General features: G+C 42.5%; 1 protein-coding gene across 10 annotated transcripts in view; it reads left to right on the forward strand.

Moving 5' to 3' along the window:
• The window catches only part of LOC134538563 (axotactin), a 227927-nt gene that overhangs the window by 80255 nt on the left and 131075 nt on the right, over positions 1-16597 (forward strand). For 8 of the 10 annotated variants that reach the window (XM_063379990.1, XM_063380013.1, XM_063380036.1 and 5 more), the window contains exons 2-6: positions 8745-8832; positions 12150-12262; positions 13360-13530; positions 13908-14157; positions 15498-15682. In XM_063379990.1, coding sequence (XP_063236060.1) covers positions 12175-12262; positions 13360-13530; positions 13908-14157; positions 15498-15682 — 694 coding nt within the window. In that variant the 5' untranslated portion in view covers positions 8745-8832; positions 12150-12174. The other 2 variants (XM_063380006.1, XM_063379998.1) reach the window with 2 other exon arrangements.

Genomic DNA, 16597 nt, shown 5'->3' on the forward strand with positions numbered 1-16597 from the left:
ATCATCGACTGTAGGATCGAGATAACGACTAGCGGAAATATTCCACAAAACACCTATGCTTTTTGTCTGATACTTCACGATCGGCTTGCATCGTACAATTGTCGAGACAAACTTGTGAAAATTCTGACTTAAATACTGTTTCGTTTGCGATAATAATTCAGTTACGATCGAGCATTGCTAGCGACAAGATGTACTGCAACCTGCAAGGTTTTCAGAGCCAAAACGGCTTTGTTCTCAAAGAAATTGCAGTCACCTCTGGAGACAAGACTCGAACCCGCAGCTTCCGACCTCCGTATCCTTGGAAACTACTAGACGAAAAAAGTAAACGGTCGAACGAATGGCTATGCAAATATTATCACGGACTAGAGTGGGACGAAGGAAAAATCCCATACCACCAAGTGAAAAACACACTTCAAGATTTACTAGTTCAAAACGAAATAATCTACGTTGCCGGACCTGAACAGAAAAAATGGCTACGAGATCTATGTGACGACGGAACAGTTGAAATTGTAGACTTACAGACCGACTATGGCTGTCCTTCCCTGCGCAAGCTTAGTGCAATATACGACGTGCAGCTACGTGACAAGTTTGAATGTGTCTGTGCCTGTTCAAACTGGCAGTTAATGCAGAAATGGCACACACAGTGTTAGTAGGAGCCTGCATATATAAATGACGTACCTACGTACATGCCTTCAGTTGACGTTCAATCTGCAAGAAGATGTTTACGTTTCATCCTGCTAACGTGTACGTGAGCGCAAGACCTAGCTTCAGCAGTGTCGAGTACAGCTACTGGGATTCCGGGTATCTACGTACATATACAGAAACCTGTGATGGAGATGCTCAGCATTGGCGGTTTGCTCACTTTCCTGTGTCCTACGAACCGACTCAGCAGCTATTAGATTGTTGCGAACCTGGAAACTGTGCCGTCTATCACATGAGACCGCACACAATCCTTCCTGCTAGCATCGCTGAGGTAGTTGCCTCGTCTGCACGTGTAACACCAAACATGAGCGTGTTGCAACCTTTTGCTACCTGTGATGCTTCTACGCAGACTTCCAAACGGCGTGCGTCACGTCGTCGAAGTTCAGGCAGTGAATCTGTCCCAACAAGCACTGCAGTAGAGCCAAGGCGCAGACGTGGTCACAGACGTCATCGACCAAGTCTCGCTCGAGATGACGACATCGCAGAAGATGACCAGCTGGAAACCTGTGTTCCTGATCCCGTGACCTGCGAACCAGTTGGAACCGGAGTCGAAGAGGCAGTTCGTGCGGCATTAAAGACTTTGCTTGCGAAAATGCTTAATTCCTTAACCTAACATGCATTTGTGTAATTTTTTTATAAATAAATGTGTAAAACCTGAACTTGTGTTTGTTTTTTATTTCTACAATTTTTAGCTACCTAATAAAAATTAATTTTAATTACAGACAATATTTTGACTAATGTAGTATTCCAGTAGACCGCGGGTATATAAGCGAAGTTCAGACGAGTGGACCCTCAATATACCTCTGGCCGCGGTGCAGTACGGACCTGCTCTCTTCAGTCAATTTCGTGAGATTTAGTTACTGCTCCAATGTCGACCGGGATAGACTGTTTACCGTCAGCAGCGGGGACCTCGATGACAGCAATGATGATGGAGTCGGAGATTCCGATACCGGATGCAGAGGAGACCACGACAGCGGAGAGCTCAGTGGCTGCGGTGTCGACAGTCGCGGAGATCCCGATACCGACTGCAGAGGAGACTTCAATTAATGAAGAGCGTACTTCGCATCAGTGCAAATACTGTGGCGCATCATTTACTAGCACTTCAAGCGCTCGCAGACATGAAAGAAGCAGTTGTCCGAATAATTTACTGAAACCAATACAATTTCAGTGCAATAAGTGTAATAAACTAATTTCACGCCTCGACAGCTTACATCGTCATTATATAAAATGCTCCGAGACAGTTAAGTGCAAGTATAATGAACATGGTTATTGTTTTGACTCATGTGTTGTACCAGCTGATGAGAACATATAAGTGAGACCCTGGTGATATGAACTTTAGTCCGTCTCTGGCTGCGGTGATGAACGCATCGGGTAGTTAGACTTGAATAATAGACCAAAAACTAGCTGTTCTTGAGACCTCGATGGCGTCTTTACCAGTATCAACACCGACCTGGATCGAAGGTCTACCATCATCAGTGCAGACCACGATGACTACGTCGTCTACAGCTACACCTGCTCTCTCAGCACAGCAGGAGATTTCGTCGCGTGCAACATCTTCTGCAGAGCAGACCTCAAAGGCTTCCGAAGTTAACATGACAGCAGTGTTACAATGGTTGTCAACAGTTCCAGTGTCATTGATAAAGGAAGGAGCATCCAACGGTGTTCCATCGCCCAACTGTACGTACTGTGACAAGATCAAAAACTTGAAATTACGTGATTATGTAATACACAATTGTAATAATAACTCTGAACGCATTAAATATCAGTGCAACAGGTGTTTAAGCAAGTTTAAACGTTATGGAAGATTAAAACGACACCTCAGGAATTGTAATAGACTGGCTGTACATTCATCAGAATCAAGCTGTATATTTTGTAACAAAACATTTACAACTATTCGAAGTGCTAAACAACATGAAATATATCACTGTCCTTTTAATGAAGTCGATAATTGGGTTTTGTGTGAAAATTGTAGTGTACCATTATGTCGACCTGATAGACTGAATAGACATTTACGAACATGTAAAGGACTTAGTCCATACAATAGGAAGACTGTTTGAATCGAGAAATCCACAAGACTTTAGTTCTATGTCTGTGTATTATTTTTTGTACTTGTAGTAGTGTATTGAATTTATGTAATAAAAGTTTTTAAAAGTACTTGCGGTGTTTTTTATTTTCTCAATCCTGTCACTTTTTTAGTATTTTTTTAAATTAAAGTTGTTTTGTATCGGCCAGGGATCAAACCAAGGACCTTAGTCGATCTAATCAATCAGTATATAGATTACAAATTTATTTAATGGATTTTGAACTTTTTCCCGAATCTCTAGCATTAAAATTACGGATTTTCAAGATGGCGGCCAAATTTCAAGATGGCGGGTGTCACAGTAATAAATGATTACTGCACTCTAGCGGGTAAGAATCAAACTAACTAGGCGTCAGCGCACTCTCGCCGCCGATACAATGATGATGGTTTCCAACATCGAAGACAAGATGGCGGACATGACGTCATGCTCACTGTCGATATATGTGCTATGAAAAAAAGTGGTGGGGGTAAGTCAGTCTGCCAGCAGCCACCACAGGGGGAAGGATCGGTCGCCATTTTTAATTTTTTTTGACCTCGTCGGGTTCAAACCGAGGACTCCGAACTCCGTGTCTAAAAAGTACAATTTTTAAAAAAAAATATATTAAAATTTTATTAATTGAATTTTTTGAAAAATTTTAAAAAAATTTTCATTAAAATCGGATAATAAATAAAAAAGTTAAAGATGGCGGACGTAACGGAAATTGCAACGGTGACGTCATCATCCAATATGGCGGAAAACAAAATGGCGGAAAGTTCGAGAAAACAAAATGACGTCATCCAAGATGGAGGATCCAAGATGGCGGATCCAAAATGGCCGCCGTGATCTACTTGTCCCGTTACGTTATGTCCCGTTACACCGTGTCCCGTTACGCTGTGTCCCGTTACGCTCGTCCAAGATGGCCGCCGTGATGTCAAAATCCAAGATGGCGGACCGACAATCACAATCCGCACCATCCACATCCTGCATCCTGCCGTCGGAAATACATTCGTATACTACTCTGGCTTTAGAATTTTTTCAAGTCTTTTCATTTTTATTTTATCGGAGCCTTTTCGTTATATAGTTTAACATTTCGTTATTCAATTCGAAGGATTCGATAGTCGACTTAGCTGCGTCTTCGCGATCGGCAGCGAATTCTAGCGGTGGGTTGCGGAAATTACGTGTGTTTCGCGTCAAGAAATGTAGTTGAAAAAAAAAATTCATTTATTTATCAAGCTCGGCATTATTTTAAAGAATTTTACGTAAAATGTCGTGTCCGAGTTTCGTATTTTAAGTGTATTTGCAACACGAGAACACATGAAATTGCTCGTTACCGAGGTTACATATTACATATTACTAGTGAGTACTAAAAGATTTTTTTTTTTTTTGCTGAGGGTTTGATTCACACTCGAAGATTATTAATATGGTTTCGTGTCAAAGTTAGTTAGTTCTTTGTCCGTAAATTGACGAAATTCACGAATATCCCTGGATTCAATGCTGCCTAATCTATGTTCTTCGTTGAATTCAAGGTGAAAATTATTAACATCGATATGGTTCGGAGACACCAGGCCCGACTACAATTGCAGTGTCCCAAATTGTGTCCGATGGACACTGATCGCTGATTGGCACATTCGACCTTCTGACGTCATGGGTGGCGTGGGCGATTATCTGAATCTCCCTGGTCCGAATACATTGGTCATCTTGAACTTCTTGTCCCAATCTGTGTTCTTTGGTAGCACAGAAGAAGAACACTCGTGATATATGCGGTTTTTGTTTCAAAGAGATAAAAATAAAATAATGGACGTGGTATGAAGCCAAGAAGACAGAGACAAAAAACTGATCAGAGCTGTCCGTTTGCGACCGGCGCTTTTAAAATGCCGAACACACGAATTGATTTATTAGCATTTATTTTTGCCTTACATGATAAACAAATATTGTTGAACCTCCACAACATTCAAAACTTAGCTGCGTACTCATATACAATGCATGAAAAAATAAGAAAATAAAAAATCGCAAAAAAAGTTATTTTGGCGCTGTTCTCTGGTGAGTTGCTTAAAAAAAAAAAAAAAAAACCGGTAGAATCGGACATCGGACTTCGCTATTGTAGACAGGGCAGTTTCCCGTGAGGCAATGTGTCGTCATCCGCACCAGGATAAGGTGACGGACCGCCCACGGGTTCGGACGGTACTTCCCCGCGGGCTGCCACCGGCCGGTGAAACCGAGGGACTGGCTTCCAGGAAGCCGGACACGCGCTCGGCCGGAAGTCGCCCGCCCACACACGGACAGCCGGACAAAGCGCGGACAGCCTCGAAGACACGCCTCCCTGGCTGCGGGAGGCTCGCCCACTCTTTTGGTCGGTGGCCGCCACACGGCGCGCAGAGCTCCGCGTCATTTACAAACCGCTCGCGATTTCCCGACAAGTTGTCCGTTCTGGCCGGGGTGCATGCGAGTCAGTGAGGCGCGACGCTCGCTGGTATTCCTGGCGCGGTGTCGCCTCTACGCGCAAGGCTCTGAACTGGCGCGCAGTCTTCTCGTCATCTATAGAGACCTGCGAAATTCGCGGATTCATTCGGTGATAGGCTAGAATTCAAACACATATTCCTCTTAGATAATTTTGCTATTGGCTTACTGTTCATCTGTACGAATCTCAACCAGTTATAAACCCTCAACCAGTTATAAACCCTCAACCAAATAAGTATCGAATCACAGACAAACCAGCTGAGACGACTTACAAGTCGGCAGCCAATGAACTTGCGTTATTTACCCGAGTGTACAGGGGTATGTGCAGTCTATCCTGAATGCCATCGAAACCGCGAATTTTGCAGGTCTCTAGTCATCTATAAGACAACTCGAACTGTGAGCGGTCACCGTAAATTTATATGGCGGAGAAATGAAGATAAAGGCGTAATGCAAGTCTCTTAAGTGCTTTAAATAATCTGTACCGGTTGTTTTACACCCAAAAATGACTTCTAAAACACGCCTTTTAGCCATTTTCACTCTTCTAAAAATATAGTTTAAAAACTTAATCCGAAATCAAAAGTACTTTTCGGCCCTCAGCGAATATCTTGAGTAGTTTTGAAATCACGTTGTTCTTCCTGAAGCTCTGCACACCGTATGTGTGCCCGGGCATTACACTTGTCTACACTAGTTTCGTTTCATGGTTTAGTCAATCACGGGTTATTTTTTATACAATTAAAAATGCTAAAACAGGTGTTCTCACGGAATTTTTATGTATTAAAAATTCTCCACCATGTATTGTAAGTGGTATAGGAAAGTGCAGAGAGCCTTTATCTTTGATATATTCCCATTTAGAATGATAGGGTCATCGCTTGAAGTCCCGCAGAGGCGCATAACCGTCGAGAAGACAGCACGCCAGTTCGGTGCCTAGCGCATAGAGGCGAAGAGGCGTGCGATGTCCGAGCCAGTGTCACCCTTAGCGCCCCCGCGCTTTTCGAGCCCGTGAGGCAGGAGCGGTCTCCAGTCAGATCATAGCAGTACAACAGCCACGCTCTCATTGGCTACTCAATATTCACTTTTTTCTCCTCGATAGCAGCCGGTCCACGAGGCCTGCTGTGCGTTCTTAAACACCTTTCATCTCAACTTACCAAGAACTCTGGCTTCAAATTATCCAGGTATTCTCCTAAATGTATCTTTATCTTCGTACACTGAGTACGCTCATTTTTAAAATTCATCCACAATAATAATCTTCTTATTAAAGCAAATCATTCAGAGACTGGATAAGACTATACTGAAAATTACGCACATATATATTTGTGTATCCTGTTTATACCGAAAAATAATAATTTTTAAGTCGAAATACAGCCGTCTGAAATAACGAATAATTCTTCATTGCGTGTATTGTGGCCCACGACGTCAGAGATAGTAGATAAAAAAAAGACCCTTGTGCAGTAACAAATATTAATTCTTTGTAATTCAGTCTGGAATATATACCTACAATATGCATATAACAAGTGCACAGTTTTTATGTCCAAAATATTCCTTTACAGGGCGCACCGCAATTATTTGTTAGTTACTCGGTCTGGAGGGGTAAACATAAACTAACACACAACACGCAATCGAGACATCACACCGAGCGAGCGAGCGCTTAAACCATTCCCAAGGATAGCATCGCTCATCCTGTCGCTGCTCCACAACACCTGTCACAGGGCGTAGGGCGTGAATGCTGATAAGCAAGTTTAACAACCCCCCCCCCCTCCTAGTCTACCTATGAAAACCGCTTACACAACAGCTCACGAACCCAATTATTAAAATTTTTATCGCAAGATACCTAACTAATCCGTGTGGCACTAAGAAAGCAACCAGTGGCAATGCAGAGGGAAAGATAGGGGAAGTGGAATGTATTCCCATCTGGATTAATAAAATAATACCCGATATCTCGGTGAAAGCAGTATGTTATTGTAAAAACACCAGGAATTACAAACAATGACACACAAAAAAATTGCTGTACTAAAAAGATTCCTTATGGCTATGGTTAGTTTTGTATATATGAAATATAATTTTCGAGATAATACTGACTATTCCTTCCTGCGTAATTTTATATTTTAATTGAAGATTGATTCAAGCATGTTTTTTTTAAACCATGTAAGAGGTAATCGAATATTCAATAATTTGGCTTCATTTGGTTTCATTATGTTTATTAATGTGCGCATTTAATACTGGCAAGCTATTAGAGACAAGGTTTACAAATAACTTTAACTATTAGAGGTACTGGGACAAAAAAATGATAAATTTCCGACTTAAAATTCGAACCCAGTATTACTACGGAGACTATGCAGTTGTTTTCATGGAAATTTATTAATTTAAAACTCTTTTTTTACACGAGTATTTCGGTTCTATTTACAAAAAAAAATTCAGTGCAGTGTTGCATGGTGTGAATGATAAAGAAGCATGTACAAACTAGTTGTTTATTAGCTAAACATTTTAAAATAAAAAATTTAATTTAATTTTTTTTTCAAATCCTTTCCCAAAATGAATTGTTGTCTCCGCCCCTGCACGCAGCCCCAGGACAGGACAGTTGGAGGTTGCTGGAGAGGGCACGGTTACACCAGGGAGGTATGGCTACCTCCAGAGCCTCACAATATCTCCCGTGCGAAGCACAGCGGTCTATTTCCTCTCAGAAGCGCCGCCCGCCTCAATTTATTTCCTAACCTAGGTGATATTTGTTTGGGAGGGTCTGTGTTAGGTAAGTCTCTAATTGCGCCTCAGACCGAAGCATATACGCCTGATCAAGCTGGGTCTCAGTCATGCAGACAGGATAGCATGCATCATGTGATTTGTTCGGAGATTGGCCAGCCATGGCAGCGATTGGTGCCATGAGAAACTCCCCTATCGTAAACTCTAGACTATAGCTAGTTGAGTTGGGTCCAGGTAAAACTTACACAGACACAGGGAAAACATTGGGCTTAGTCGTGCGGGGTTTCTAGAAGGCAGGTTCAGTACAGGGCAAGAAGGATGGTCCAGGAAGAAAAGTTGATCGGGGCAGAAGGTTTCAACCAAGCGGTCCGCATTGTTTATTGGACACGTCTGGGTTGCTACCAGTGGCGCATGCGCTCCTTGCGGTGGCGAGAGACTTCTTTCTTCGCCCAACGGCTGCCAGTCAGCAAGTGTGCCTGAAAGGAAAACGGCGTTGAGCGCATATTGATAGTAGGCTACTTATTGAAAGCAAGGGCGCAAATGAGTAGGATTCTCACGAGGGAGTTGGTGAGTGGGGGGTGCCCCGAGACTTGTGCGTATTGGGTTAACCGACACAAGTCATACTGACCATATTTTTGCCTATGGTCATGTAGTAAGCGTAAGCAGAAAAGTTTATAATATACAGAAAGGTTCCTATAAAACCTAGTTTTGAAGTTTACGTTTATCTACCTCATTTCGCAGTTACTATTGCGCAAGCGCAAGCGGGCCCCAGAAGGGAGGTCGCCTGTCGCCAGTAGCCAGTAACAAGGCTCGCGCCGGTGATTGTTCCAGAAGTCCTCGCGGGCGATGCCTTGCTGACGGGAGGAGCTGCAGGCGAGGTCCAGCCAGGAGGAAGCTGTAGCACGGCGCGGTTCCCCAGGTGCGGAGCCGGCTCGGTTTTATCTGGACCACGCGCCAATCTCCCCGGTCTTTAGGGCTCTTCCTGGTAGCGTCAAAGGTTAGCGAGCACTCTACTTTTTTGATGATGGTAACAAGCCATTTATCAAAACTACGAATTGGAAAATTTTTCACCCAAGAGAAGAAACCTCAAAAATTGTGGGTATGATTTTAAATTTTTATTTTTTGAGTTTTGAAATATGAAATAAAAAAAATCGTCACATTTCCAACTGTGAGTCAATTTTGTACTGTTTGGGAGAATGAAAGAAAGAAAGTAAGCTTGTAGATAAGAAGATAAATTTATTCTGAAGAAATTTGGTGTAATAAAGACCTAAAGTCATCGCTTTAAAATCCGAGATTTCTTATCCGTTGTTTATGAAAATTTTGGTACATTTTCAACCGTCTCGTGCTGCAGCTGAACGGAGCCAGTCGTGACCCAGGGAGGGTAGAGAGTGGTGGGGGAACACTGGCTCGGAGGGGAGGCAGACTCCTAGAATTTACGGTAAATTTTACTGACTGTTATACGAAGAAAATGATAATCGACATGGAGTTTCCAGCCTAAGGCTGCATTCACAATTAAACTACATAAGCGAGTGCATAGCGCACGACTGCGCACACGACTTGTGTGAAGTCGGTTCACTATTGAAGTCATACTAAGTATTCAGCCAATGAATTTTCGCGATGAATCCAACATCTGTTGGCAGTGTTTGTAACTATCAAATGATTATCCCGTGACATCTGACCAGCAATGTGTGAGCACAGTTTTACAGCATATAAATAAATAAGGGTTATATACAATTTTTAGTTAACCATTTTAACCATTACACTTTTTTTTTACAATTTTTGCTAGTGACTCATAAGTAATAGCATTAATTATTTTTTAAAAGCAGGAATTACACCTGAGCTTTGTAATATCTCGATAAATTTCTTGCCATAGTATGACTGATAAATATAAACTGTCCTCTAGTCAAGCTCATTGTTTGTTACGTCATGCGTCCGTAACAGAAATAAAATATATTCATTTCCCTACCACGCGCACGATCTGTCTTCTCTCATGTACACGACCGTCCAATGCGCTATTGTGAAGCAGCAGGTTCGAATACATGGCGGTCAAATTTGATCGCATGACCTACTGTTACTGTTACTTATTTCAATTGTGCACCCAGCTTAAATCAGGGTCTACGTGAATAGACTGGGGCTGGCACTCATAAAAGCCGACTGTCCTACTCGAGGTACAGACCTGTATTCCACGGATGATGCAGCTTCATATAAACGATCCGTTATTAATTGCTCCAGATCACAGGATCTTAATAGGAACTGTGCAGGAACTTTGATTTTTGAGTTCTGTGTTACTTTGAAAACAGGGTGAACAGGAACAAGTAAGTAAAAATGATGTGTTTGCCATATACTTTTAAGTAAGGTTAGGTTAATACAGCCAGAAGTTTCATTTAAGGGTGCCGTCTGCCCGGGCACACACACGATGCGCAGAGCTTCAGGAAAAAAACACGCGATTTCAAAACTACTCAAGATATCCGAGTGGCGTATGTTAACGAAAAAGAATTTAAGAATTCGCTGAGAGCCTATAAGTAGTTTTCTTTCCGGAAAAATTAAAATGTCTGAAATAAGTGTTTTCAGAGTATTTTTCAGGCATACAACAGGTACAAAAATTTTGAAAGCACTTAATGGACCCGCATTACATTTTTATCTACGGGTCTCCGCCATATTTTATAGTTGTCTTATGCACGACGAGAAGACTGCGCGCCAGTTCAGAGCCTTGCGATTAGAGGCGATACCGCGTTAGTAGCACCAGCAAGCGTCGCGCTTATCATCCCGCCAAACTAACTCACATTCACCTCTGACGAGGCGGGCCCCTTAAGTTAATGTTCAAAGTTTATTTAGTATCAGTAAAATTTCTTAGATGTCTGAGTATTTGAAAAGTGGTAGGTACTGCCCGTTAATTTACAGCAAAACTTCTATCAGTGTACGCGCTCATCTGCGGGCATTCAAGATATGTAACGGAATAAGATTTCTCTACGACACAGACACTATTCGGGTTATCCTCTCAGCCGAATCGGAGATAAGTTTAGTAAAAAACATTTCCTGTTTAGATGTGGGTTTGAGATACCTTTTGTTGCCAAATGAGTATTAAATTAGGGGACTAATTGCGTTTTAACTTAGTTAAACCTAGCTCAGAAAACCATTAAGTGTTCCGGATATTCCTCATATTAATTTGGCCGCCTAACGCAGAGACCAAACAATTGTGCAAATTCACTTCTTTGATGATTTGACCGCAGTAACTTTGCTCGGCCCTAGACCCGTGCTACAATGACACGGAAACGGAGACGCATCTCACGGAACAGAGTTTCCACAACAGCACGCAGACGGAGACGGACCCGTACGGATTAGCTCGGCAATGCTGAGCTCTTCCGTTTACGTTGCTCCGTGCGACCAATAGTAGCCGAGTATTTGGCTGCGGTGTAAGCCATTGTTTGTTTGTGTTCTGAATACGTTAAAAAAATCGTTAAGTTCAAACATATCTAGTGTTTTATTTTGACTTTGTGGTTTATTTTTACTACGCAAATAAATACTGCCCGTGGTATGGTCTTGGACCATAATATAATTTTTGACATGACAACGTCTAATAAATAGATGAACGCCGGCTGCACGCACGAAAAAGGATGACTCATTGTCCCGTTATGCACATTGTCCCGTTACGCTCATTGTACGCTTGCGCCGCATCTATCTCTCTTACACTCGATTGGAACAACCATCGGTTTGACTTTTTCGAGGCACATTAAACTTGAAACACTCCCATTCGTTTCCTACTTTTCCTATCATCGTCCTATCCTTAACAGAATAACACAGATTGTAAGAAGTTAAATAGCAAACATGTATAAACGTTATAGTTAAAATAATCTGTTCGTTAAAGTAATAAACACATTTGAATTAATGAGTGCAAATAAAAGTAAATTTATCAATTAAATTGTAGATTTCATTTCACTCCTTTGTATCCATACAAAATAGTGATAATTCAATAAAAATGATTCAATTTTATTCATACAAGTATGCAATCATTTCATTAATGTTTTGTTATGACGTTGTCACGTTTCACTATCGTCCGTAAACCGACTTTACAGACAACCAATTTTATTAATTAATTAATTATTTCGTAACATTGAAGTGCAATCCCATTGTTTTGCCATTTTTTACGTTTCGGTGGATTGTGGAGGCAAGAGAGACGTGGAATCCGTCTCCGCCCCTCGTGCAGCTGCGGTGAGGAGTCTGGGCTGTGTGTTGCAGACCCGACAACGCGCGCCCACATGCCATGATGCTGGCGTGCCTCGCCCTGGCGGCCGGCCTGCTCGTGCCGACCGCAGCGCTGCCCTCCGACAACCTCTGGAAGCAGTTCCCAGGTGACACCCGCATGCTCGAATATACACGGAACAACTCTGTCCACATAGTGTCGATGTGTCTGTCTTGATTTATATTGAATGATTGAGATATTTTCGATGTTTTGGGTGATTATCATAATACCGAAGGTTTTACTTTAGTTTTCAATATTATATAATTATAAATTTTAGTTTAGAAGAATTGTGTTTTTGATATAGGCTATCAGAGCCTATATAATGAAATTATCTTAAGTTTAATAGCTTTTACTTGCAAAATATCACTCATTTTCTTATTATTATAAATTGGTTTTTAATTTAATAATATTTTATTTCAAAATCATGGGAACAAAATATTTAAATTTTTTTGAGCCTGAAATAACAATATTTTAGATACATCGATGTATCGTTGCCACATCCCTATCCTCGACACAAGCTTGCAGGCTTCCGTGGCGGGCTCTCCCCAAGCTACTCTGCTGTCGGAAAGTGCCTGATCAGCTCCCAGAGGAGGGTAATTGACTTGAATGAAAATTTGACGCTTCTAAACTTTGATAATCCCGCCAGCCAAACATTTGGCTGCCTGTTGTCTCTCAGTTACGCCGCTGAGTGAGAGTCGGCGTGCACTTTTGATATAAGTAATTTAACGAAATGAAGTTATACATAGAAACTGAAATTTATGTTCAATGGTAAATCAAAACTCTTTACTAATAAAACTTTTTTAAAAGTTATGAATCCAGAGCACATCTCGAAAGTACTGTTGTATTACTACTTCAGTCAGTGAAATAAAACGTAGGAATTTACATGTTCACATAAACTGGTTTTTACAAAGAATCAGAGTTACACTCAAACATCACTGATGTTTTGAAGTAGTCTAAAGTATTCCAAGTTAAAAGTTCCCACTGTGCGACGTATGTAGCGTTTCAAGGTGTCCCAGTGCTGTAGAGGCTGTGTGAGATTGCTGTGTCATGTGTGAAGGTGCATATGTGCTATACATTTATATACAAAGTTGTGTTGTGGACGCAGAAATGTGCATGTGTGCTATACGGAGCGTACATTACTGCTCTGTCAAGTGTGACGGTGCATATGTGCTGCACAGACTATACAAAGCGGTGTTGTGGGCGCAGAGAGGTGCACACTGCCGCCGGAGACGGGTGACTGCCGCAGCTTCGTGCACAAGTGGTTCTTCGACCCAGCAACGCGCACCTGCAACACCTTCGTGTGGGGCGGCTGCCCCGTCAACGACAACCGCTTCGACACCGAGCCCGACTGCTACAGCGTCTGCTCTCCGGGCAACTGTGAGTGGACCACGTGCTTCCTCATTCCCTGCCAAAACCCAGAAACTGCTACATGCACGCGCTATGCCATAACGATGTCAACATTTCAGTAACAAAGTATCAAATAATCATAACGACCTGAAAACCAATACATCCACATTTGTGTCGTCGGGTTCCTATCTGTGATCGTCCACGAAAGGAGGCAATATTGTGTTAAGCTTGTAAGTGGTGACCCAGAACCGACCGTATTCCACTACTCACTTGGCTGTGGTATGTGACAGACACGCGGCCGTGGTACGTGGACCGCTGGGAGGAGGCTAGCGAGGTTATGAGCACTTGTAAGTGGTGACCCAGAACCGACCGTATTCCACTACTCACTTGGCTGTGATGTGCGACAGACACGCGGCCGTGGTACGTGGACCGCTGGGAGGAGACGCGCACGGCGGCGCCCAAGCGGACCAAGGCGCCGCCCAAGATCCCGACGCTGCCACCGCGCATCCCCTCCCCGGCGCCAACTGCGGTGCCTGTGGCGCGTCGCGGCGCCGAGCTCACCTTCCAGGAGACGGGTCACCAGCGAGTGTTCATGTTCGCGCAGGCGGGAGCGTTCGTGCAGATCGACGGCCAGCGCGCGCCTGCCTTCCAGTTGAGGTGCGGCATCCCGCGCTCCATGACTCGGTTTCCTGTTGTTCTTCCATCTTCTGTTCATCCGACTCCATTCACGAGTGGGGCACTTAAGAGTATTCCTTTCTTGTTATTTATTCTAATTACACAATTTATAATTATGTTTTCCCCCTTTTTTTCTTATCTATCTATATCCCACTATTAACTGGAATGATAATATTTTATCATAGAAAAATACATTTCAACTTACACTACGGATATTTAGTAGAAACCCTTTCATCTTGAGCTACGAGTGAATATAATCAGTCAATATTTTTATCGTATTCGTAAAATTTCATACGTATTAGGATAAATAATTGTTGTTTTTTCACTTTCTTAACACTGGTTTTAATTATTTTGTGTGAAATTTACCAGAATTTCTCTCTTTGACATGTTTTGGGAGATGAGAAGGTATTTACCCCCTGTGCCACTCGTTTAATACATGCTTAATCTCTTGTAGCCACTCCTTAAGGAGTGTACCTATCTGGAGTAATTTTTTTAAATATGGTGGACAATGAGGTCACTAAAAACAGGCTAAAGCTGCGTATGAATAAAAGCCTAATATATCCCTTAGCTAAGGTTTCCTCTATAAATGCATAGTAGTGGATGCGGCCATATTTTCATTGCTTTTGAATTCTCACAAGCAATGCACCAACATCCCTAAATACGTCCACTAAAATGGAGATTTCTGGGGATGTGTTACTTGCATCCACTAATGCATCCCTATATCCATTATATTCATTATCATATTTTATTTTGATTGTACATAATATAAAAATGTAAAAAAAAAAATTACCGGAAGGCATGTACTTAAAATTACAGGAGTATTTTATGCTTATTATATGTAGATATTTTTAATATTTTGAGATTCACAACTAAATTTTTTTCATTCATTGCTGACATTTAGAATATTCATTTAGCATTAAATGTTTTGAATTGGTGGTTGTTATTTATGTTTTGTTGAATATTTGTGGATATCACGACTGAAATGGCTGCGTGCTCATTAGTACGACATAAGATGGTGCTAGCAGTAAATGTATTCGGATACTATTCATCCATTATAAATGGGTCCTTTATATTGTGACTGCATTTGCTAAGGGATGAAGATATGTATAAGCTGTAGACGCATGTAATCAGATACAGCTAATAGGTAAGACTTAGAGGAGTCGAGAAACTCTGGGAATGATTTGGGACGAAATAAGTAAGCATCTGAGCACTTGTCATTGAAAACCAAAACCAGGTTCAAACCCGGGTCCTGCAGAATCCAAGCCCAGATGTCAAGTAGTAGTCAAGTTGATCTCTGCTGCACGGTCCACGCGGTGTTGCAGGGTGTGCCGCGAGATCTCGTTCCAGTTCCGCACAAGGCTGCCTCACGGTCTGCTGGTGTACCATGCCGTGAAGGGCCAGCCCGAGGGCATCGGGCCCTATGCCCTCTACATCATCGTGGAGAACGGCCAGCTGAAGGTGGTACATGTGTTCAACAAACACTCCACCTCCGTTACGGTCGGCAAAGGTGAGCCGCGTCGCAGCTCTCTCCAAGGCACAGCCCCAAAGTCGTGACGATGTGGATCTGGACTTACACTGGGTTTATAAATAATCAAGGAACACAAATGCATAAAAAAAAGAGCGTGCGTAACTCAGTACACATGATAGAAGTGAAACTTCTTTTGCAATTAAAACCTTGATACGTAAGTATATCTTAAGGGGTAAAATGGTAGAGAGAGAAAGAAAGAGAGAAAGAAGACAATTTTCTTTTAATGATTATTAACAATAAATATAACTCACTGTTGAAATACTCACACCATTAAGAAAAATTTTGTGTTACTGTTTCTTCGAACACTTCTGCCATTTGGAACACACCAAATCTCTGAACAAAATGTAGTTACGATTTATTAAAATCAAAATAATAAATCGTCATGGGAAAACTACTGGGTTCGTAAAGGATAGCCCTTTTAAAGATTTTATTACTACACAGTTTTATTGATTTCCAATAGTTGCAACACTAACAAATAATCTTCTAAAAATGCCTAATAATCAATTACACCTAAAGAAATGTTTATTCACCAGTCACTCGGTTCTTACACACTGCACACCTCGCTGGGCCGCACCTCTGGCGCAACTCTCGCCGCAGCACTCCTCATGGACCTCCATCGCGGGACTCCGTCGCTGCACTCCGCCGCCGCCGCTGCCGTCGCACTTCCCTTCGCCGAGGCTCCGCGCGACATTTCGCAAGGAACTTCGCTGGGGACTCTCGCCCAACCCGCGGTACTCTCGCTCAGACACTCGCCCCGGAACTCCGCCGCACCCGCGGCACTATCGCCAGGAAAACTCCACTCAACACTGAACTCTCCGCCCTGGAACCTTCGTCCAGGGACTTCGTTACTCCGCCGCACCCGCGGCACTATCTCCCCAGAAACTCCGCCGCGGG

The sequence above is a fragment of the Bacillus rossius genome, chromosome 1 (genome assembly GCF_032445375.1).
Source record: "Bacillus rossius redtenbacheri isolate Brsri chromosome 1, Brsri_v3, whole genome shotgun sequence".
NCBI lineage: Eukaryota > Metazoa > Arthropoda > Insecta > Phasmatodea > Bacillidae > Bacillus > Bacillus rossius.